Source organism: Dysidea avara, chromosome 12, assembly GCF_963678975.1.
Source record: "Dysidea avara chromosome 12, odDysAvar1.4, whole genome shotgun sequence".
In the NCBI taxonomy this organism is placed as follows: domain Eukaryota; kingdom Metazoa; phylum Porifera; class Demospongiae; order Dictyoceratida; family Dysideidae; genus Dysidea; species Dysidea avara.
Window position 1 is genome coordinate 20,762,915 of NC_089283.1, and position 24,618 is coordinate 20,787,532.

Genomic DNA, 24,618 nt, shown 5'->3' on the forward strand with positions numbered 1-24,618 from the left:
GACTATATAGACAGGTTAGTCACTATAGACGGGTTAGCCAACCTAGACTATATATATGGGTTAGTCACAATTGACTGATTAGCTCCCCCGTGTGTCGGTTACTATAGCGCATTAATAAGCATTTCCGTTTTTAGTAGTATACTAGTTCCGTGTTACGGATAACATCCTGTCTGTAACCTCGTCTGTAACGCCACTTCGTATTCTATGCGGTGTGATTGTAATACATTTGTACGATAGACACAGTTTGTTGAATAATGGTTTCTGTTCCTGGTGGACACTTTTCTAAAGGGGCAAAGTATGGATCTGAAGAAATAAGAATCTATTCCCAACATGTCTATGGATTAGTAGGAGAGGCTTTTCTTTACTCTGCCATTACAGAAGATTTGAAAAGGTCAGTGCCTGGTAAAAGAGTCCTTGATATTGGATGTGGGGCTGGGAAATGGTGTGTTACTGCTGCTCAATATGGTGCAAAATCAGTAGATGGTTTTGATATACAACCAGAGATGGTGGAACTGGCTAAACAAGCTACTTCACACTTGGACATGGTCCACATACAAGTTGGAGATGTTGCAGATATGCCTTATGATGATGATAGTTTTGATGTAGCTCTCAGCCTCTTTGTTACCAGCAATCTGTCACCTGAAGGTTTTACTAAACACTTTCAAGAGCTTAATCGAGTTTTAATACCTGGTGGAAAAGCCATCATACTTGCACCAACCGATTGGTCATGCTATGGGCTCTACATAAAAGTTGAAGCTGACCCAAGTTTTATCAGAAATAAAATTGCACAGACGCTATCAACGATGCCAAAGTATCCATCAACTGCACAGGTCACCGAAGCCTTCAAGAATTATACTGAAATTTTAACTACATTGTTTGCTGTAAATGATAATGGATATTTGTTCCATGTTGAAGACATTTCTCGGCTCAGTCATGGCCAGCCAGTATGGTACAAATGTGACAAGATGACATTTCCCAACTACTTTTACAGTGAGAAATCACTTATTGAGCAGTTTCGTACTAATGGATTTCATGTGGACAAAATAGACAATAATTTTACTGAAGACAAAAGAGCTTTTTACAATAGCACAAATCCTCCAATTCTTGTCAGTGAAGATTATGTAACACATCCGACATCTTATGTCTATCATGTTACAAAAATGCTGAGTGAGCCACATAAGGTTGTATAGTTGTAATGCAGTAATATGGTCTTCCATTCAGTCATATGTGTATGAAATATATTTCATGTATGCGTATATTATGCTCTCTTCTTCACATTCAATGTAAAAACAACATTTGTCACCTGAGTCACGATAAATCTTTTGTTAGTAATGACGTTATCTTATCATGAAATAAATCATTCAGTCTAATCAGGTTAAGTGCTTTCTGCACATGCTGTAGTATGCCTGCATGTTTCTATGTATAGCAAAATAAGTGAGCCATGATTTTTAAGCACATCGAAATCCAATAACACAGAATTGCTTGGATGTGTTTCAGGTAGTATAATTTCATGATGGTTTTCAGATATCCATCAGGGAGACTAAAAAGGTCGATGACAACCTAAAGAAGCTAAAACTGAAAGTCTAACCGTTGCTAGGATAATTCACATGACAACAGGAGTACAGTAGACAATTCATGAATGCTACCTATTGAGGAGACCATACAAAAATGCCTCCATACATTATTCTTTCAATAAACGGTAACATTCACATAATAACAGTAATGGACAAACAGTGTTGGGAGTAACGCGTTACGTAATATTATTACTTTTGTGGTAACTAAGTAATATAACGAAATACGCTATAAAAACAGGTAATATAATGCAAGCTACTTTACTTACAAATGTAACGCATTACCTAAGTAATATAATTACTGTAACAAATCTAATATTACGTAATATTATTACTACAAGTAACGAAATTACTAATCTCGTTAGTAATCCACTGAGTAACGCCTAGCCACAACAAAGTGGTGAAACCTACTGAATGAGGCTTATTCACCAGCTTCTTACTTATAATCAAGATTTGCACATTGTCCTACGACGCAATCGTGTCACGTGATAAGGTGGTAGCTTCACACGTGACAGCTTAAGGCTGTGGACACAAAGTAATATAATATGTACTATTATTACAGTTACTTTAATTTATGGGTAATATGTAACTGTAACTAAATAGTTCAGCTGCAAGTAATATGTAATATGTTACTAGTTACTTTTAAAAAGTAACTTGCCCAACACTGTGGACAAAATGATTACCATATAGGGAAACTTTGGCTGTGGTAAACTTTGGCGAATAGAAATCTATTTCATTTGGGGAAATAAACTTAAGCTCAACCTTTAGCTATAGATATGCTAATCTCAGGCACTACGAGTAATTGGTGGGTAAAATTTTTAACAAATCGCCAAATTCACCAAAGTTTTTCTCTATAGTGTATACAGTTATGTAGGTCACCTGATATAAATAAACTACATTAACATTAATTTAATGGTTGTCCAGATGAAATTAAAACACTGGCCCTGTAGCATTTGTTGTTTAGAGTTTCCACAGTATAGACAAGTAATTACCTTACTGTGATACATTTGTACCACTTTACACTGGTAGTGGTAGAGCCAATTAACAATCAAGTTGTGTCAATTAATTATTTAAAGCCTGGAATAGTTACCACTACTACCCATCTTGCCAGTATGTGTTAATAGCTTCCTATCAAACAGTTCCTGAATGTGATCCAGAAACCATGCGATTAATATAAATATGGCAATGATTAAGTTTATCATCACACTTTGTAGCATAATAAGAGTTCATTGAGTACTTTATAGCATAATATTAAAAAATGGGAGTGAAAGTTATGTGATGTCATGTACTATAATTAAGTTTCTACAACCAAGTCAACTTGTTGAGAGTTCATCTGATAATAGGTATGTCAAAACCCCACAAAATTATGGAATTTCTTCTCCCGTAAATTTCATTAAAAAGTGGCACAATGAATTGCGTGTCAGTTTAGGCACTAGAATTTTTCGTTTCATGGTGATGAACTGGTCAAGTTAGTACTCTTCTGGTGAGTTTCCTCGTGATTAGAGTAGCTAGGTGTGTGTGTGTAAGCCCCAACGTTAGTTCCCCATGCCTAGAAAATGTATGGAAGATGACAGCAGGCTAGTTTTGTCTACCGCAATGCGCAACAGCATTCCAGTTAATCGATAAGTTGGTTTTCAGTCAGTGCAAGATGCAACTTGAACGCCTGTATTAGTTTCCTGGCAATTCTATGCAATTGATAATACAAAGTGACGTAATCACCCATACGTCACTTGTTTTAGTTTTGTACCATGGCTACCAATGGTGCTCAATAGAGAAGTCTGGAGAACCGCCTATTTGTTTATTTAACAATAATATTACTGGCTACCACAAAAGCAAATGTGGCAAACCAATATATCAATCTGCAGCATTTTTTGAGCTCTATACAAGATGCTGTGGCTAAAACATGCATTTGTCAAACTTTTAAAAATCTGTTTGACATCCCTACTCAGTAAATTAGTTTTAAATGCATAAAACACATCATTCTTCACACTTTGTCATTCCAGACCTGTAGTAAAGAATAAAGATAAGTAAAATTTAAGCCCCAAAACCATGCAGGTTTTCACTGTTTGTGTGTCTGACTAAGCCAAAATGTCACAATTTACACATATGTGCAAATTGTGTCTATCGCGACATTTTTTGGTGTGTCTGACGCACTTCATTTTTTACAGTGTTGGGATTTACAATAACAAAAGGAAGTGTTTTCCATTCCAAAACAACCAAGCTATGAATAACGGTGTGGCCTCCCAAACAAAGCCAGTGTGAAAAAGTTATGAAAGGTGGTGGCTAATTGCGATGATGTTAAAATGAAAAAAAGCACAAGAAGTGTCTCTGCCATCAATCTAGCCACTACAGAAATATGGATCATTCCTATTATAAACATGACACTATGCACCATCAGCAAAAAGAAGCAATACACAAAGGAGAACAAATTATAAGTTCATGATGCGCGCATTATATGTACTGCAGTATTCCAAAAGGCACCTGTCGTACTGAAGTGACATGTAACAGTAAAAAAATCAAGTCCATAGCCTTACCCATTATTGAGTTGAGTTTAAATGTCTGGTAAGTCATCCAGTCAGTCAGATCAGTAATAAAATTTTACTTAAAAAATCTTAGCAACTTATTGGAAGTGTTTCTGGTCACATGAAGGTTTATACATGACCAATAATTATTGCCAATATATGTATCACTAATTCCTTCAGACAAACATATCTTGATAACGGCAAAGGCTATGGGCTTGATTTTTCCACTGCTATAGCTAGATGTCACTTTCACCCAACATGCAGGTGCCCTTTGGCATGCCACAGTGTGTACAATGCACACATCATGGATTTACTGTTGTCCTCCTTTGTGTCCCATTTATTTTTGTTAACAGCACAAGATGTTGATTTGTGGTAGCACATTGTGGCTTCCCTGTGGCTGGATATCATGTTTATAATGGGAATTGTCCATATTTTTTGTAGTGACTGGATTGATTGCAGAGATGCTTCTTGTACTGTTCTTCATTTTCGGCGCTGTGTAATGGGCTGAGCATAGCCAAAAACGACTTTACTTCTCAGTAATTGTTGAGGTGTGTGTTTAAATACAAAATTAAGTTTATGGTATGTCTGGCACCATTCTTTATTTTGATGCAGGTTCAGTCATAATCATGTTACAAAAAAAGGTAAACAAACAAGTATAAGGAATTTTAAGGGATCATAGAAATGTAAAGTAATGAATGAAACGAGGGAGGTCATCTACATCATAGATATTAGAACCATACTCCTAGACATTTATTTCCTAATGCAGCGATGGCTATAAACTGAAGTATAGGGATTAAATGTCTAGTAGTATATCTGCAGGCTCTATAAGCTTGTTTCACTACTTATGATCTCTAATCAAACATAAAATTCTTAACTTTTCCTTGTACTTGTTTGCTAATAACTTACAGGTAGTATTTTATTGTGTCCATGTACATGTACACACTTTAATTCAGTATTTTCAACTCCTACATGTTATCTACACTTGCAGCTCTGCTATTAGTCATTTAATTTTATTTCAGCTTGAGCCATGACTGAAATTGGGATGAACTGTCCACCATTATAGCAGCAGGTGTAGATGACCTCCCTTGTTTCATTGCTTTTTGTTTCTATGATCCTTACTCAAATACAAAATTTCTAATTGTTATGCACAATTGTTTGTTTATATTTTGTAATAACAAAATTCATACATTGCAAACTACATCAATGGAAAGAATGATGCCAGACTCATCATGCAGTTAATTGTACATCTGACAAGACTCAACTATCAATTACTAAGTGGCCATTCTGCTTCATTTTCAGCTATTTTCCACAGTGTTACTAAACAAGGACAGTATGAGAAATACCTCTGCAATCTTTCCAGATACTATGAAAATTACGAGTGAATGTGTGCCCCTACTAGCAATTATAAAACCAAGTGGCCGTTCTGCTTCAGTTTCAGCTGTGTTCCATCCCTTATAGCTAATGAAGAACGGTATGAGAAGCACCTCTACAATCAATCCAGCCACACTATGGAAATTTAAGCACTAAAATCATGGTTTGTGGTAGTGGAGAAAGAAATGGGACGCAAAGTAGGGCAAAGGAAAGTCCATGATATATGCATTGTGTAGCTGGTAAAACGGCATGTCTCTGGCCAGAACAGTGAAGAAATCAAGCCTGTAGTCTTAACCATAGTTGAGCTATGTTTGGCTGAAGGTGTCACCCACTCACTCACTCACTGCACTCACTCACTCACTCACTCACTCACTCACTCACTCACTCACTCACTCACTCACTCACTCACTCACTCACTCACTCACTCACCCACCCACTCACTCACTCACTCACTCATCGACTCACTCACTCACTCAACCACTTACTTACTTGCTCGCTCGCTCACTTACTCACCCACCTGCTTACTAATTCACTCAGTTAGTCAGGTAGTAGAAAATCAAGTTCAGTTTTAAAAAAGAGAAACTTGATGGAAGGGTTCGAGTTGCTCTGAAGGAAGTTTTGGGTTTAATTAAGCCTATCCAATACTGCCAAGCCTGCCAAGCCTTTGTGAAAGAAAAGCAAGGCTAGTCAGTTTTGGGTGATATTTTTGGGAAAACATTTATCCCTACTAAACAGTACTACCATACCATCTGTATAACTGAAAAATTTGGTAGGAGGAAACTTTGGTAAATTTGCCACAATAAGATATTGACAAGAAAAAAAGTTCAGTGAATTTAGTAGAGCAAATACAGATTTGTATTGGACAAACAATTTAGCAGGTATTAGTTTGTCAATTTGCCAAATTTACCAAATTTTTCTCCCACCAAACTTTCTGGCTATACGGTAGTAGGCATGAGGCTATTATGCTCATAAAATTTAATCGCAATGTTTGAGAAGTACTAGTGCTCAAATAATCATCAATTTGGCCACTTATTGTTAATTTGTGACCGGATTTTGCAAAAGGGTACCTTTTACCCACATTTTACATGCCAGCAAACAAAACAAACCATAACAGCTGACTCCTTGTACTGATTAAGGTTCCCTATATATCAAAATGTAGCTGAATATTATAGCTTCGTTCACTCCTGAAAAATTTCAGGAAAATGAATAATACAGTTATAAACTTCAAATCTGTTCAGTTAAAGTTCAAAAAATGGGTTCGCATGTGAAAAGGTTCCTTTTTGCAAATCCAATCACATATCTGTCAATCTATCTTGTTATCCATGGTAAGAAACTCATAGGAGTGCCACTTTGACCAACTAATCATGTCTTCTTAGTCAAGTGGTACTCATACAGTACATTGGGTCCCATATCATTATGGCAACATATTAAGTACTGTATACATATGGTTTGGTTGGTACAATATTATGTTTGGTGATTTCATTAATAAATTATATTGGCAGATTTGTGATATGGTGGCAAATGGGTTTCTGATCACTAGCATTAGTAATGAAAGTTTGATGGAGCATTGATATTGGCAACTCATCAATTATAAACAGCATACATGTATAATACACAACTGATCAATATATTTAGCTACCAATTATTAAATGCTATCCCACTAGGAACCTGTGAGAAGGCTAAAGCCTGTGAATAGCTACAGGGAATCAATTAGCTAGTAGAACAATCAGTATCCCTGGTATCCCACATCAGGAGGAAACACTCCTACACATAATTAACACATTGTAATGTGACTACAATCACACCACAATGGCTTTTTGAAACCACTACTGGTAACTAACTGAAGCCTTACATAAACTAATTAACTATGACTCTAATACATTTGTACAATAGATATAGCTTGTTGAATAATGGTCTCCATTCCTGGTGGACACTTTTCTAAAGGGACAAAGTATGGATCTGAAGAAATAAGAATCTATATAGACAGGTTAGACTATATAGACAGGTTAGTCACTATAGACGGGTTAGTCACTATAGACGGGTTAGCCAACCTAGACTATATAGATGGGTTAGTCACAATTGACTGATTAGCTCCCCCGTGTGTCGGTTACTATCTCGGTTACTATAGCGCATTAATAAGCATTTCCGTTTTTAGTAGTATACTAGTTCCGTGTTACGGATAACATCCTGTCTGTAACCTCGTCTGTAACGCCACTACGTATTCTATACGGTGTGATTGTAATACATTTGTACGATAGACACAGTTTGTTGAATAATGGTTTCTGTTCCTGGTGGACACTTTTCTAAAGGGACAAAGTATGGATCTGAAGAAATAAGAATCTATTCCCAACATGTCTATGGATTAGTAGGAGAGGCTTTTCTTCACTCTGCCATTACAGAAGATTTGAAAAAGTCAGTGCCTGGTAAAAGAGTCCTTGATATTGGATGTGGGGCTGGGAACTGGTGTGTTACTGCTGCTCAATATGGTGCAAAATCAGTAGATGGTTTTGATATACAACCAGAGATGGTGGAACTGGCTAAACAAGCTACTTCACACTTGGACATGGTTCACATACAAGTTGGAGATGCTGCAGATATGCCTTATGGTGATGATAGTTTTGATGTAGCTATTAGCCTGTTTGTTGCTTGCAATTTATCACCTGAAGGTTTTACTAAGCATTTTCAAGAACTTGATCGAGTTTTAGCACCTGGTGGAAAAGCCATCATACTTGCACCAACTGACTGGTCACGCTATGGGCTCTACATAAAAATTGAAGCTGACCCAAGTGTTATCAGAAGCAACATTGCACATACACTATCAATGATGCCAAAGTATCCATCAACTGCACAGGTCACCGAAACCTTCAAGAGTTATACTGACATTTTAACTACATTCTTTGCTGTAAATGATGATGGATATTTGTTCCACATTGAAGACATTTCTCGGCTCAGTCATGGCCAGCCAGTGTGGCACAAATGTGACATGATGACATTTCCCAACTATTTTTACAGTGAGAAATCACTTATTGAACAGTTTCATACTAATGGATTTCATGTGGACAAAATAGACAATAATTTTACTGAAGACAAAAGAGCTTTTTACAATAGCACAAATCCTCCAATTCTTGTCAGTGAAGATTATGTAACACACCCGACATCTTATGTCTATCATGTTACAAAATACTGAGTGAGCCACATTGAACACTTACACATGGTTATATACATTTGTATACAGTCTTCCATTCAGACTGTCTGTATATGTACTGCAATGTTTCATGTGTATATGAAATATATTTTATGCATGTGTATAAATTCTCTCATTCAGTGTATGCAATTGGGAAAACATTTTTCACCAGAGTGTAGTGCTGCCTTCTGTACTATGAGTCATGACTCTGTTATGTATCATTGGATTACCCATAGGTAAATAACACAACTACGTATGCAATAAATTGCTCTTTATTGCCTTTTGGTTTGTAGAGTAAAGGATATACATAATAATATTATGGAGTTTGTGGGAACACAGTATTTAATTAGTTTTTGTAATGATTCATTATTTCACATCATTATGAAGTGCTCATGCCTACTCCCTGTATGGGTTCTGTTTACTTTATTAATGCTTTGGAATTGACATTTTCATTGTATCTTTTGCCTATCTCACAGCTATCTGACTATACCTATGATGCATCTTTTCACTTTCAACATTACTTGCAGAGCACCAAGTGTGCAAAGAACTGAACTGCACTATTGACAACATAAATACACATTCAAATGCAATCACTTAACCCAATCAAGTTATAATTCTGCTTTCTGCACACACTGTGGTACACATGCATGTTTCTACGTGGCAGAAAAAGTTAACTGTGATGTTAACGGCATTAAAATCCACCTAACTATGTAACACAGAATTGGTTGGATGTGTATAATTTGGTATTCAGTCAGTGTTCCACCATATATGGTGATACCAGCATACCTACCAAGGAGAGTTGAAAGGTCAGGGACAACCTAAAGAACTAAAAGTGAGACCAATATTGGATAAGCAAGGAAATGTTATCATCCATTTTCACAGTTAATTTATATTAAATCAGGTGACCTACATAACTCTATAATCACAAATTTACATGTGAATGTTATTCTAATAAAATTGAGACATATAATTTCATATATGGAGGTATTGTTTCCGCAATAGGTAGCATTCATGCATTGTCTGCTGTACTGATGTCTAGCGTTCATGCATTGTCTGCTGTACTGATGTCATACACTAATATCAATGTTAAGATGGTTTCTACAGTAGAAGTGAATAGCTAACTACCTTACTGTGATCTATTTGTCTTAACTGATAGTGAATTTCGATTTGACAAATATGTTGTGTTGATTGATTGTTTAGAAAGCCTAGAATGGTGTTGGTATGTGTTAATAGCTTACTTTCAAAGAGTTCCTGAATGTGATCCAGAAACCATTATTGTTCAGTTAATAAATATGGCGCCGATTTATTATCACACTTTGCAGCATATAGTAAGAGTTCATTTAATACATTTATTTGTTGACAACTACAGCTACTCAACCACATAATTGAATATTATCAACTCATTTGCTATTAGTATGTAAGCTCTATGGGAGTAAAAGGTGTGATGTCATGCACTAAGCTATTGTTTTGCAAAAGTCATAATATTATAGAACAGTGGTGTACAGCAAAGTAAATAGTTACATGATGAGCTTTTGATACTGGTATGTCATGATCCATTCACTTGACAGTATTCATTAGTATGTGACATGTTTATGGTTTGTTTAAGCCTTATACTTAATGTACTAGTAACTAGTAGTTTACAATACAAAGCACATAAGCATTACTCTTTACAAAAGCAGCTGTACAATGCATTGATAGTAGTATACACTATAAAGCCAGGTGAAATGTTCCACTACTGCTACTTGATGTGTTAACAGTGTGTTTTTCAAATTCACATGTGAAATAGTATCTGTTACAGTGATATACCTAAAGACAAAATCATGTTTGAATTTGTAGATAATTACAGTGATTTTATATTATGAATTCAGTCGATATATACAAAAGTTTTGAAACATGGTGGATTAAAGCTGTGGGATATGTTACATAGTCATCCCCTAAAACAGTTGAGGGATTTGAGCTGTCATGTGCTACTTGCCTCTCTTTTGTATAGGGGTTCCCTATTCTGTCAATAGTAAAACCATTGTTTATTAGTTCAGTAATAATCTTTTTTTCACTGTAAAAGAAATTGGGATATGTCATCACTTCAGATTTTCTCCATATTGGCTGGCCATCAGTAAGTTGGTTTGTGTTTGTAACATGAAATACGTTGCCAACTTCGTTAAGCGCAAAACATGTTGTTAGAATGTCATCAGTGTGTCTAAAAGCTTCAGCTACTTGTGCAGTGTTGGGATACTTGGGGAGTGTTGTCAGTATCTCTGCTACACTGTCTTCTGTAGACATTAGGTCTGCTTTATTCTTTATGTATAGTTTACTATGGGACCAATCTGTATGTGCAAGAAGAACAGCCTTTCCACCAGGTGCTAGGACTCTGTACAGTTCTTTGAAGTGTTTGGCACACACTTCAAATGGTAAGTTGCAGGTAACAAAGAGGCTAATAGCTACATCAAAACTATCATCATTATAAGGCATTTCTGCAGTATCTCCAACTTGTATGTGGATCATGTCTAGGTGTGAAGTAGCTTGTTTAGCCAGTTCCACCATCTCTGGTTGTATATCAAAACCATCTACTGATTTTGCACCATATTGAGCAGCAGTAACACACCAGTTTCCAGCTCCACATCCAATATCAAGAACTCTTTTACCAGATACCAAGTTCCTTATGTCTTCTGTGATAGCTGAGTGAAGAAATGCTTTACCAAGTGTCCCATATCGGTTCTTAACAAAGGCTTCCACTTGAGCAGCTCCATATCTTGTCCCATTAGAAAAATGTCCACCAGTTAAGGTTGACATGATATCAATACTGTCACTGTACAATAGGCTAACAAATGATGTATTTGATGAAGCCTTCAGCATTTATATACAGCATATGGGAGAAACCACCAAGCTTCATCATAACCAACATTTCATCATTTGATGTAACAGTTATTACCACAGCAACATTATGATATTAAGGTGGCTCGGAACAGTTTTCATAAGGTTTCAACAGTGTTATGCAAGCAATCACATTAGCTATGAGGCTTAAATATAATCATTACTGTGGTTGACCACCAGTTCCTGTCATTTGCAAATGAATATAATTATGTTGCGTAATCACATATCATCACAGCATTTAACAAGATCGCCGTGCGCTATTATTACAAGCCTCCATACAGTCGATTGCAGAATTGTTGAAATTTCTCTTACCGTGTCGTAAACATTCCGTGGGCCGGAAAACTATTTGTAGTCGGACGCCGGATCAGCCGGATTGAGGAAAAAGATTAGTGTGGTTCAATTGCTGTTGAATCCGTGGCAAGAACAATAAAGTTTATTCACAAGGAGCCTTACGGAAACACTCACGGTACGGCATACTTTTTTCAAGAATTCTGCAGTCGACTGTACAACTAGTTGCCGGTTTTTCAAGATACGACTGTCGAATTTTGGATGGGCAAGCAGTAGTAAATAAGCTGCAATTGTGCGGAAGCCGATTTTTAATATTAGCTTCTGCCTGGCAGTGGTGAATTTTAAAAAAACCCGTTTCAAATCTTTGTGTGACATGGGTAGAATTAACGCGTGAACTAAAGACCTGGTAGGAAAAGTAGCTCCGCACAATGATAGGTAATCAGGTAAATAGTGTCTAACAGCGAAGCTCTATCCAATGCAGACAATGATATTGAACCAAGTGACATAAAAGACCTTCATCGCCTTGGAAAATATGACCCCAAAAGCGAACGCCCTAGACCACTACTTGTTAAACTCCTCCGTTCAAACATGGCACTCGAGATTCTGAGCTCCAAGAGCAAGCTAGAAGCTCCTGTGTACATTAAACCCGATATGACTCTACATGAGCATCAAAAGGAACGATTACTCCTCAAAGAGAGGAGATCTCTAATTGACCAAGGTACAGAGCGAAGGTACATCAGAATCAGGAATGATTCCATCTTTGTCAACAGTAAGCTCTGGTGTAAAGTAAATTCAGAAGGCAATAAGTTAGAGTATGCACAGGAATCATCAAACTCAGCTGCCAATGCTCCTGCCACGAGCATGGAGTCATCTTGACTCCCTGCTAGTACAAGCCCTAATTCAGCAACAGTAAGTGATCTTAACGTATCTATTGTCAACTTTTGCAGCATTGCTAATAAACGAACACATTTGGAGGCTTTCTTATTTACCAATGATATTGATATTGTAGTAGGGGCTGAATCACACCTTGATGAAACTATTCTAAGCTCTGAAATATTTCCTAACAATTTCAGCACATACAGAAAAGATAGAAATTGCTATGGTGGCGGTGTTTTCATTTCTGTTAAGAACACGATTCCTTCTTTAAAAATAGATACCGATTCATCTATTGAAATTATCTGGACATATCTAAATGTCAGTAAAAACAGTGATGTCATTGTTGGATGCTTTTATTGTCCTCCCCACTCAACTGACACAGTTCTTGAGGACTTGCAATCTTCCTTAGTGTCCATAAAGCAGAAATATCGTCATGCCCGTATCATCCTCGGTGGTGATTTTAACTGCCCTGGTATTGATTGGGAACATGGTACTCTAACTGAATCATATATTTCATGTCATTTCCGTCAAAAACTTATTACACTAGCACATGATACCCAGATGTCACAGCTAGTCACCTTTCCTACAAGAGCCCATAATACATTAGACCTATTGTTTACTACTCATCCTGACTCCGTACTATCCTGTCATCCAGCACCAGGGTTAAGTGATCATGATGCAGTATTAGCAACCATTCAAATTCCCTATCATATTTCGAAGAAACCTTCCCGAACAATCTACCTTTACAAATTGGCAGATTGGGACACAATCAGAGAAAAACTATACAACCTTTCTCATACCTATTTTGAATTAAATCGCATGTCATCTCCAAGCTTGGAAGAAAACTGGACCTTTTTTATGCAGAATCTTCAGCAAATTATTGAAGACCACACTCCTACCAAAACATCAAGTACTAGAATTCACTTACCATGGATGTCTAACACTTTGAAACGGCTAATCCGAAAGAAGCAAAGACTGTATAATCGAGCAAGGCGCTATCATCGTGACACTGATTGGTCCAAATACAAATTGCTGCAGAAAGAGGTAAACTTTAAACTTAAACACCAGCACAAAACATATGTGACAAATCTTGTATCATCATCACACAACAGAAAATCTCTTTGGCACTACCTGAAAACCCGTAAGCAAGATAACAATGGCATTGGTACATTAATACATCCCGAAAATGGCAATGCTTTAATACACCCAATCGAAAAGGCAACTGTTTTAAATGATCATTTCAAATCTGTATTCACAACTGATGACGACAGCAGTACCATTCCTGACAAAGGTCCTTCATTACATCCATCTCTACCAGCATTTGAAATCACTGAACAAGGAGTTTACAACATTCTAACCAACTGTGATCCATCAAAATCTTCTGGTCCAGACTCCATACATCCACTTGTACTAAAGACAACAGCAGCTGAAATTTCTCCTATGCTCACTCACATATTTAAACAATCGCTAGAAACTGGAACTGTACCATCCCAATGGAAACATGCATATGTCAGTCCAATATTCAAGAAAGGCCAAAAATCTGACCCAAAAAACTATTGCCCCATCTCATTAACATCAGTAATATGCAAATCAATGGAACACATTATAGTAAGTCAAATAATGAAACATCTGGAAGATCAAAATATTCTTTCTGACAGACAGTTCGGATTTAGGTCTAAGCACTCTTGTGAGTCACAATTATTTATCACCATCAACGACATTGCCAAACAAATAGACACAAATTTACAAGTTGATGCTGCAATACTAGATTTTTCTAAAGCTTTTGATAAAGTATCTCACTCAAGACTCCTCTACAAACTAAGGCACTATGGAATAAGAGGGAATGTATTACTCTGGCTTGAATCCTTTCTTCATGGTCGCACACAGCAAGTTATAGTAGAAGGTTCTAAATCATCCACTTGTGATGTAACATCTGGTGTTCCCCAAGGGTCTGTTCTTGGACCAGTTCTATTCTTGATTTATATCAATGACATCATTGCCAACATCCAATGTGAGATCCATCTTTTTGCAGATGATATCCTTATTTACAAAACCATTAAAACACCACAAGACCATAAAATGATTTATACTCACTGACAAGATGGGCAACTGACTGGATGATGGAATTCAACATCTCCAAATGTAAAATTTTACAGATAACAACACACCATAACAAGAGTACTTTCACATACAAAATGTCTGACATTCCACTGGCTACAGTATTAGAACGCAATTACCTTGGAATCCGTCTCCACCACAAATTATCATGGGATCCTCACATCAATTACATCAGTAACAAGGCAAATCGACTCCTTGGATTCTTAAAAAGAAATCTCCACAATGCACCATCAGAAATTAAAGAACACGTCTACAAACAATTGCTCTTACCATCATTAGAATACTGCTCAACCATCTGGGACCCCTATCATCACACTAGTATTAGTAAACTAGAAATGATTCAACACTGCGCTGCTCGTTTCGTTTTGAACAAACCCTGGCACAGATCTAACCAAAACCATGATAGCATCACAGACATGTTAACGAGTCTTGAATGGCCTACACTTCAAAACAGAAGAACAATTGCTAGACTCACCTTCCTATTCAAGATTGTCAGGAACTTACTAGCAATACCTGATCATTGCTTACCGTCACCAACTCCAGTGTCCTCCACCCGTGCTCAACATCCTCTCAAGCTAACTCAATTGCAAACAAGAGTTGATGTGTACAAATACTCCTTCCTCCCTCGAACAATTATTCAATGGAAGTCCCTTCAAATTCCTAACATCGACACAATAGATCTTGAAACATTTAAGAACGCTGTAAGTAATATAATATAATGTGTGATTGTAATGCTCATTAGCGTGTTGCCCCTAGTGGGCTTTGCTAATTAACAATAATAATAATAATAATAGCGAATCCAGCCCCATAGCGCCAAGCGCTGAGAAAGAGTTCACTCTGAAGGGCTAAATTTGTAACTTGCGCTACACACATCCCAGAGAGCTCCTGTTTGTTGTAAACAGTAGAGAACAAATTGCTTCATAGATTTCTGTTAGTACAATGCACTTCGTGAAGATAGCTTACTTGTTTTAGGCCCTGTAAATTTCATGGTGAAACCATATGGAAACTGTTCCCAGCCACCTTAATTGTCATCATGATTGTAAACAGTTGCTCTGTGTTACCAACCAACAACTATATGTATAAATTTAGCCAGTTTGTTGCCTAAGAATTGACTGTTGACCTTTAAATGATGGTATCCAGGGGTCATGAAAACCTATTATATAATTTTATTAGGTATGGACTGGCGCCTATTTGAGACCCTAAAGTATCTGAAGCCAAATGATTTTATATGGATACTTACCACTTTAGTTCAAAGGTGCCACTCTGGAGTGTGACATTCGTAATTATTACCTGGGAAATATCTAGATAATGCCCAGTAAATTCCCAGCCAGGCCAGTTATATTGTGAGATTTAAATGTGAGTACTAGAGACTATGACATTACATTCTGTATATATATATATATATATCACTAATGTGGTTTGGGTGGTGTGTGGATGTGTCTTTTTACATATGTACCACGTGTCAGCTATTGAGCAGACCATGAAACAAAATTACTAGATATTAGCTGTTACAATCATGATTATTTGCAGTTGTTTGTCTTCCACTAAAAACAGCTTACTGTGATCATGAAAAACGATTGGCATTAACATCATTGCAGCCATTTCTTGACCACCAGCCATGGATCCATATTTCAGTAACCTTTGACTCTGACTTTGATTTTACGAGATCCTTGTCATTATTATCTGCATTTAGTCTAGCCAGCTATTAGGAGGAGGGGGAAGAGGTTATAACTGCTATAGTATGTTCATGTTGAGCTGAATCCTCAAAAACATTTAATAACTCATGGATGCAATTACACACAATGTTGAAATTTGGCTCATTCGTAGTACTGCTTAACCCGCTAAAAATATTTCAAAATCTTTTTGTTCAAATGTTTGACAGAATATTTACGGCCAATCAAATTTTTCACAATACATTTCCTATGTGGAAGCCATATAAGTACAGTGTTCATTATAGCCCTTTCCTGAACTTGTAATGGAGCCAAACCGTACATGTCTGTTGTTGACACCTTTGCTGTTACCAATAATCATCTGGTTGGCTGAAATGTTAACTCTGTTGAGAAAAATCCACTTTTAATTTTTAGCTGTTATTTCAGGATTCAGCTCAATGTGAACATACTATAGCTGTTTGTATAGAAAAGACACACAGATTTTAACTGCCACCCGCATTTTCTACATTAGAAATCATAACTAGGGCACAGTCAAATTAAAGGTTACTAGTATGGTTTGTTCTCCATTATCTGAACACCTGTGTGCCAGTTCAATTACAAATGTGTTCAGATAAGTGAATTTGCCTGGATAAATGAATTCCATTCATTTGTATACAGAGCTGTAGTCAACTACTGGAACATACAGTAAATGTAAAAATACTCTAATATAACAGTCATTCGTACTGTTTCAGATAATGGAGAGTCTGGTTAATCAAGTACCTACTGTACATAGCTACATATGTATGTACTGTGTGTTGGCAGAAGTCAATACTTAAAGCTAACTTTTTATGGATGACTGAATTGTATATATCCATCAATTCACAGTTACAGTTACAGTTAACAACCTTGTAGCGTAAAAAATACAGAAAAAAACTGATGCTATGTATGTGGTTTTCAGTTGCCTTTTTGTGGGTCCCTAGTGAGATGGTGATTAGTAAAGTGGCTTACAACTTTGTGTTACATGTAACAGTTACTATACAGCACTATATCTCTCCAGTAAGGGAAACAATTATGGTGTTTTGCAAAGCTTATTTGGTACTCTATTTTATTTCAATATATAGTGCTAGAAGATGTGCGATCAACATACTATTAATGATGATATTAGGTTTCATGACTTTTCCCTAACCTAAGTATATTACATCAGTGAGTGGCTAATGAAATGATGAAACCTGAAACCTGAAACAATGCAAAAGAAGCTTCACCATGATGTACATAGGCGGCTCCAGGATTTTTGGTGACTGGTTTTTGATCAAGAGCATAGCTAAATTTTTGGTGAACACAAAAAAACAATGTAACTGCCCGCTGAGAATAACTGCTCTCCACTTTAAACTATATCACTGATAGACAAAGCACATAAAATCTTTATTTATAGCTACATAGCTTGCTATATTGCATGTTCTGAATACTGTGATTGCTTTATTAGAGTGATTTACTGCTCTATTAGAGTATCTCGATCTGAACGTGACCAGTTTCCAGAAACCTTAGAAACCCCTCTGATGTATGCAAAATTGCTTTAATTGTAGTCTACACATCTGCAGTTTTGTGGTGTCATGTTACCATAATGAATGCTACTGTAATATTATAATTAGGTTTCTAGAACAAAAAAAACGTTACACATTTTTAACCAGCATGTATAAGGCCCCTATTTGGTGATTATTAGTTTCTCATCCAGCCTTAGCTAATTATTATGATGCGGGCGGGAGGGTATTACCATTATGCCATTATTTTATAATATTAACACACTGATGTACAGACCTTGTCCAAATTGTCTTTCTTTCTTACTACAAACATTTCCTTCACTACTTCAGTTTCGTGATCGCCAACTGTTTTTCGACAGTCAACTGAAAGCCTGCTTTGATGAAGTCGATAAAACACGATTGCAACTGGCACTGCAGTAATTTGCTAAGGAAACAACAGTTCTCCTGGCGATATTTAGCGCATTGTAGCGTTCATCAACAAACAATTATAACAGTTTGGTATCACGTGTTCTTCTGAGCATGCACAGAGTAAATAATGGCTTACCATGCGGTAGCTTAAGAAGGATGCGGGCGGTGGATGAGAAACTAATAATCACCAAATAGGGGCCTAATTATGCCATTTCTTAATCACACTTTTACCATGGCCAGCTGCAGTTGCTTGATGTCTTCATTCACTGTGAGGTTGTTTGCATGAAACTCTCACTAAAAGTCACAAAAGTGCATGCATGGACCTTTTAGATTTACTACAATGTTGACAAATTTTGGTATGAAACTAGTGCAAGAAGTTAATCTGATAATTTTTTTAACCAGGCGCACGCCCACAGCCGGCCGAAGCCCGGCTGTGGGCGTGCGCCTGGTTTACTGAAATTGTTTTCGTAAAAGTGTGTGTGTGTACCTATCTATCTACCTACCTATCTACCTATGTTTGTCCGTACGCACCCACGTGAGCAAAATCGTTTAATAACGGTAAAAGCAGCTTTTACGTAAGAAGTAAAGGTGAAATGAAGTCTGTATTAAACTTCCGCACAGGTGAACTTTGCTCTGAGGTGGTTTCTTTTCGGCGGACTGAAATACGGGTGTGGTGACTTTCCTTAGACTACTTTCCCCTTGAGGTTTTCAGGCATTTAGCAACTGAAAAACAACGGTGCAGGCCTCGTACACTGCCAGGAATAGCCTATCGCTTCGAGTTGAAAGGGGGCGTATCCCTTACGTACGCGAACGAAAATGAAGAGCAGCTTTGAGGCTTTGTCGAGAGAATTTGTGGGAAAAAACACGTTAGTCACACTATAAAACAGTTTAAAAGATAGTTTTGTGCGTAATATGTTGGTAAAAGCGGTTTATTTAACAAACGCTTCCTTAGCAATGCATAGCAACGTAATTGAACGAATTACGAATATTTCATGAATTACGAAATACGAGAAATAGCTAATTATATTATTGCACAACCCTATTGTAAAGTAGTAATACATAGTTGGTTAATTCATAGTAGTATATGCTGTCTATAGTTATTCCAGATGAGTTAGCTAGCTGCATGGCGCCTGGTTTTTAGAAGTAGCACAACATCAACTTGTTTTGTATTGCAACTTTTGCATATAAAGCTATTAGAATTTTCAACTAGAGTAGGGACAATACACATTGATAAAAAGTACTGAAACAAGCTGGAGTAGTGCACGACATTAAACAATAAGAAGTGTTATATCCCTACTGTGCATTTCCATTATGGTATCTTGAGTACAGTAAGGATATAACACTTCTTATTGTATACTATGATTTAGCTATACACTAGCTGCTCTGAGTGCCTTCCCTTTTTAATGATGTGGATATGAATTTGCTTGTACCCCTCCCTTTGCCAGCTCCTGGCTGGATCCACCCCTAATATTACACGGTATATAGAGCTTCTAAAATCTCCATAGAAACGTTTTGGGGAGCATGTTATCAAAGCATATTTATATTGATGCACTTATTGAGTTATTGTGCATTAGACATCCTCACTATTTAGCCTACTCCCTTGCCCTGCTTCAAACCATAGTACATCCCTACATACATATTGAAATCTTGCAAAGCTGAGATTCAAAAGAATGCTACATATTATAAAGAGTAAATAATAAAAGTTATTTACTCTTGATATCATGTATATCAGTGCACGTACATGGTACATAGCGTATGGTTTAAAATTACAATTAATTGTCAATCCATTTCATTGTGTTCTTCTTTTCTCATGCCCTTTTACAGGTTTTAGCCAAGAATTTCAAAGAAATAAGTAATACTATCCCGTTGTATGGTACTATATTTCATCGGCTTTTTAACATACATTGTAGCACTATCCAAGGATGGATAAAGAAACCCCAGCATGGGAAAAAAAAGTAAGTTTTCATATTTGTAATCTTATACACAACTATGCTTCATGCTTATGTATACTTCAGAATTATGAGCAACTTTGGAAAACAGTGGGAAACTGACAAAGAAAAGTTTAATGAAGCGACAGATGTCAGTGAAAGAGAGAGGACAAAACTTCGGGTTTTGTTTTCATATAGAGTTGATACTGCATCCTTTCACTCCACTGCTGGTGATTGGAAAAAGCTTTAGTTTCCACAGTTACCTGGTATCATGTACTTGAAGTCATTGTATATAGGTGCAGTTCTATATGTGACCGGATTTGCGAAAAGGGGTCTGCTACACACATTCAATTCTATGAACTTGGAAGACCATAGCTTTAATTTGTGTTCAAGAAAGATAAAAATCTGAAAATCTTTTTGTCCATTCACCAATGTTGGTACTCACCGCTGTCCAAATTTCAAGGTAATACTTTTTCTAATCTGAAGTTATGAATTGCATAAATTGGATGTGTGTATAAGACCCCTTTTCGTAAATCCGGTCCCATATAGGGAATTTCACTATTTTCTGGAAACTGGTCAGCTTTTCAAATTGTGATGTATCTCAGCAATCCTTAGCACTATTGAAACAGTATTTTATAGTACACAAGTAGGATACTTATGTAGTTAAACCATAGCCTGATTGGTTTCTATTCCATCCTTCAGTAGCGGATTAAAAACGAAGTGTCCAGAATACCCAGCTGTCCGGAAACCCCCTTACTTACCTTACTGCTTGAAACAAGCCATGCATGTGATATGCACGCGACACGCATAGGATAAACATGTGATAATATTTGCAAACTGAATCACTGTACAAGCAAGGTACTTGAGGTTTCACTTTACAACAAACCATAAAATCACAACAATTAATGTACTGACCGTATATTGGGTTGGCAATGAAAAAATCAACCTCTACACAGTAAAAACAAAGTAGTGAACGTCACTACTAATTAGTAGTGAAACCTCTGCCACAATACTCACTATTTTTGTGTAGTGACGTTCACTACTTTTTTTGTAGTGAACATCACTACAAAAAAGTAGTGAACGTCACTGTTAATTATAGTGAACGTCACTACCAACTGTAGTGAACATCACTACTAACTGTAGTGAATGTCACTACTTGCAGTGCCATTAGTAATGAACTTCACTACTGTTTTACAGTGAACGTCACTACTTATTTGCGGTGATTTCACTACATCGCATTTGCATCCAGTTCATGCATTCATGCACCATAGAATTTCATTAAAAATAATACTGCATACAAGTAAAAATACATGTATACAAAATATCAGTTTTTTTTGTATAGGTGCATACATGTTAGTCCAGAAATTTCTTGTGAGAAGATTCTGCAACAGCAAAGATGCATCAGATACTGTGCAGTGTATATTGCAAGTTTTCTCATTGAACTGCAAGATATAACAATATAATACAAACTATGGTAACTAAATAAATCTTACCAGCATAGCTACAATAGAGCAGATGTACATGATTTATGCTGTGATAAAATAATTGTTGATATGCAATATGAGATAAACATATATGCACTTACCAATTATTGCACAACTGTGCCTAAGGGATGGGTACATGGTATAACCATCTGATATGTTAGATCAGTTCCTATTAGTAACCACAGTATAGTGGTAGCAAATTGTTTCATTTGCTAGTCTTGCAGTATTCGCTATATCAAGAAACAAAGATCGTAAACAATCTCCAATGTAATAAGCTAAAGTATTTACCTGTTTAAAACTGCTACCAATGGAAAGTCAGTATTACCTAAACTGCCAAACAACATTTTAACTGCAGAATGGTTGTTTAAAGCTACAAACCTTAAACACTTGCAGACACACAGCAGTACCCCACAGGTATACACCACTGCAATGAATATCAATCGGCTACTGCATGGAGAGAGAACCATCATTATTATAAATGAGAAAACACAATAAGTAGAGTTAGCTTACAGTATGTGCGACCTCGGTCTCGTGCAACCACAATCAGATCGTAGTAAAAGATCTGCGTGGGCACGGCAAGGTAAATACAAGAACAAAACTGACAAACATGCATACATACAGAAAACAAAAAAACAGTGATTAGCTAGTAGTGGTAAAAATGTGAAGCTCAGGTATGTCAGAAAGCTAAAATACGTCAGTGTACACAATCCAGTTTGTAAGCAACCGCCAGTCACACAATAAGTGTCAGTACTCCATCACTCAATTCAGTTACTATGTGCTATACCTTATGGTATATTAAAATGAAAGCCCCAAACTTCATCACCTCTCGGCTCTGGTACTACAGTGCCGGCGCCGGGAAATTGGCGGGCAGCCAACTTTGCTGGCTGGGGTAGTCTACGTGTGCAAAAGTGTAAAACAAATAATTACAATTTAAGACTTGCTTTTCTGAATTGTTAACCACTTGCTAAATGCAACAGCTACTAGGTACGCAGTGCTAAGCTGCCTAGCCTGCTCAGTTGACTCGGGAGACCACTCTGCGGCCACCTGACCGCACGTCACAGTTACGAAACAGTCTCTAGTCAATAGAAAACAGAAGTAAAGAACAATTATTAGTCTTCCACTTACACGACTTCTACAGCACGTAACTAAGTGAGCAACGATGTTACCAAGTAGATGACGTCATCAATTAAGGTAGGGGCGGGCGTTTCCGGACAAAGTTTGCACACGCATTAGAAATTTGTTCATTCCTCCTCGAAAGAAAAACAGATTTTAAAATGCTTAGTGCCGAATTGTAGCTAATGAACTAGGCTATCGTTGGTATAAATTGTGGGTGGTGAAGTATAGGGTGCTAGGAGAAAGAGCAGTTTAAATTTGCAGTTTGAGAAATTGTCAAAAATTTATGTGGCTGGGGTTTCCGGACACCACTAAAAAAGACGTACCTGCCATTGTTATGGGAAATGCTGCGCTCTATTGAGTGTCAAGGCCCAGCAGAGACTGACAGAATTCTGTTTGTGTGGTTACTTTGTTGGTGACAGCGATTTTTAAGAAGCAGAACTTGCTCGGACCGTGCGTATGTCTTGCAGCACTTTCGAAGATGCGACATTTGATCTACTGCTTGGAAATCTGTATCAGTCCTTGCCTTAACACCGAAACAGCATAGTTAAGTAGTGTAGCCCCGCGGATCCTTGCTTGGGGCTTCTCTGGGGTTGATTGTGCGTGCCAGTTAACACGTCGCAGGTGATGGGCTTGGATTCCAGTTGTACTATCTCTAAATCATATATCCGTTCACTGAATAGTGTGACTGATCATTTGTGCTGCCTATGGTCGCTTAGAATTATGAACGGTGCCCTCGATCTCCTGTTAACATGCATGCGTAGTAAAAGTTTTTTACACAAAAATATTCTACACGCGCAAGCGAATTGTGATGTATCTCAGCAATCCTTAAAGCTATCGAAACAAAACTTTAGTATTTTATAGTACACGAGTAGGGTACTTAGGTACGTAAACTATAGCATGATTGGTTTCTATTCCATCCTTCAAACACGTCTACAAACAATTGCTCTTACCATCATTAGAATACTGCTCAACCATCTGGGACCCCTATCATCACACTAGTATTAGTAAACTAGAAATGATTCAACACCGCGCTGCTCGTTTCGTTTTGAACAAACCCTGGCACAGATCTAACCAAAACCATGATAGCATCACAGACATGTTAACGAGTCTTGAATGGCCTACACTTCAAAACAGAAGAACAATTGCTAGACTCACCTTCCTATTCAAGATTGTCAGGAACTTACTAGCGGTTACCATTATTCCACGGAACGGCACGGAACGGAATGGCACATTCCGTGGCATTATTCTCCGGAACGGAACGCCTAAAGTGCCTAGATATATCCTCTAAATCACTTTCAAACACTGTACTATGTTACTTTTGTGACAAAAAAAAACGAGCCGGCTGTTTCTTGTAGCCGATAACTAGCCTTTCGGCTATAATTATGCCTCGAATTATGCTAATGTGGGATTTTATCACGTGACCTGCAGCTGTCATCAGGTTACAACACGAGGGAACAGATGAGTTGGTGACGAATGCAAAGAAGTCCTTTTGTGGGGAATTCAGTCTTTGCTGTAGTTATAGAAACGGTGCTTATAGCAGGAAGAACCAGAATGGAAGGCAATTCCGACGGCAGAACCAGAGTGGAAAACAACCTGGACGGCAGAACCAGTGTGGTAGACCAGAGCTAAGAAGGACTGAGAATTACATTTTAGGTACTATAGCAGATCTCCGTGATTTTGATGAGAGATTCAGA

The 24,618-nt window shown here is 37.2% G+C and overlaps 3 protein-coding genes and 2 long non-coding RNA genes across 10 annotated transcripts; 3 read left to right on the plus strand and 2 right to left on the minus strand.

Moving 5' to 3' along the window:
* The first annotated feature begins 142 nt into the window (after window positions 1-142).
* LOC136240394 (demethylmenaquinone methyltransferase-like) lies at window positions 143-1,282 on the plus strand. Its single transcript, XM_066031360.1, has one exon. It carries the CDS (start codon window positions 255-257, stop codon window positions 1,188-1,190), a length of 936 nt encoding a protein of 311 aa, XP_065887432.1. The 5' UTR covers window positions 143-254; the 3' UTR covers window positions 1,191-1,282.
* A 5,499-nt stretch (window positions 1,283-6,781) lies between these two features.
* Window positions 6,782-21,883, plus strand: LOC136240112 (uncharacterized). The gene is made up of 3 exons (XR_010693666.1): window positions 6,782-7,451; window positions 20,221-20,351; window positions 20,412-21,883. It is a non-coding gene; the product is annotated as an uncharacterized lncRNA (long non-coding RNA).
* LOC136240109 (uncharacterized) lies at window positions 7,446-8,784 on the plus strand. The gene has a single exon (XM_066030961.1). The coding sequence runs from the start codon at window positions 7,740-7,742 to the stop codon at window positions 8,649-8,651; it is 912 nt and encodes a 303-aa protein (XP_065887033.1). The 5' UTR covers window positions 7,446-7,739; the 3' UTR covers window positions 8,652-8,784.
* Window positions 10,478-11,529, minus strand: LOC136241405 (uncharacterized). Its single transcript, XM_066032599.1, has one exon. The coding sequence runs from the start codon at window positions 11,499-11,501 to the stop codon at window positions 10,500-10,502; it is 1,002 nt and encodes a 333-aa protein (XP_065888671.1). The 5' UTR covers window positions 11,502-11,529; the 3' UTR covers window positions 10,478-10,499.
* Window positions 21,598-24,338, minus strand: LOC136240110 (uncharacterized). 6 transcript variants are annotated; one of them, XR_010693660.1, is made up of 9 exons: window positions 22,934-23,847; window positions 22,750-22,883; window positions 22,593-22,702; window positions 22,319-22,370; window positions 22,187-22,255; window positions 22,097-22,138; window positions 21,910-22,038; window positions 21,818-21,855; window positions 21,598-21,766 (listed from the first exon to the last, which is right to left on the minus strand). It is a non-coding gene; the product is annotated as an uncharacterized lncRNA (long non-coding RNA). The 6 variants fall into 6 exon arrangements; XR_010693661.1 differs by lacking the exons at window positions 22,593-22,702; window positions 22,750-22,883; window positions 22,934-23,847 and adding exons at window positions 23,875-23,991; window positions 24,080-24,338; XR_010693662.1 differs by lacking the exon at window positions 22,319-22,370 and having other exon boundaries at window positions 22,934-23,848.
* Between the last annotated feature and the right edge of the window lie 280 nt (window positions 24,339-24,618).

Coding starts and splice junctions, on each gene's coding strand:
- LOC136241405 (XM_066032599.1), bottom strand. CDS start 11,501: ATGCTGAAGGCTTCATCAAATACATCATTTGTTAGCCTATTGTACAGT.
- LOC136240394 (XM_066031360.1), top strand. CDS start 255: ATGGTTTCTGTTCCTGGTGGACACTTTTCTAAAGGGGCAAAGTATGGA.
- LOC136240109 (XM_066030961.1), top strand. CDS start 7,740: ATGGTTTCTGTTCCTGGTGGACACTTTTCTAAAGGGACAAAGTATGGA.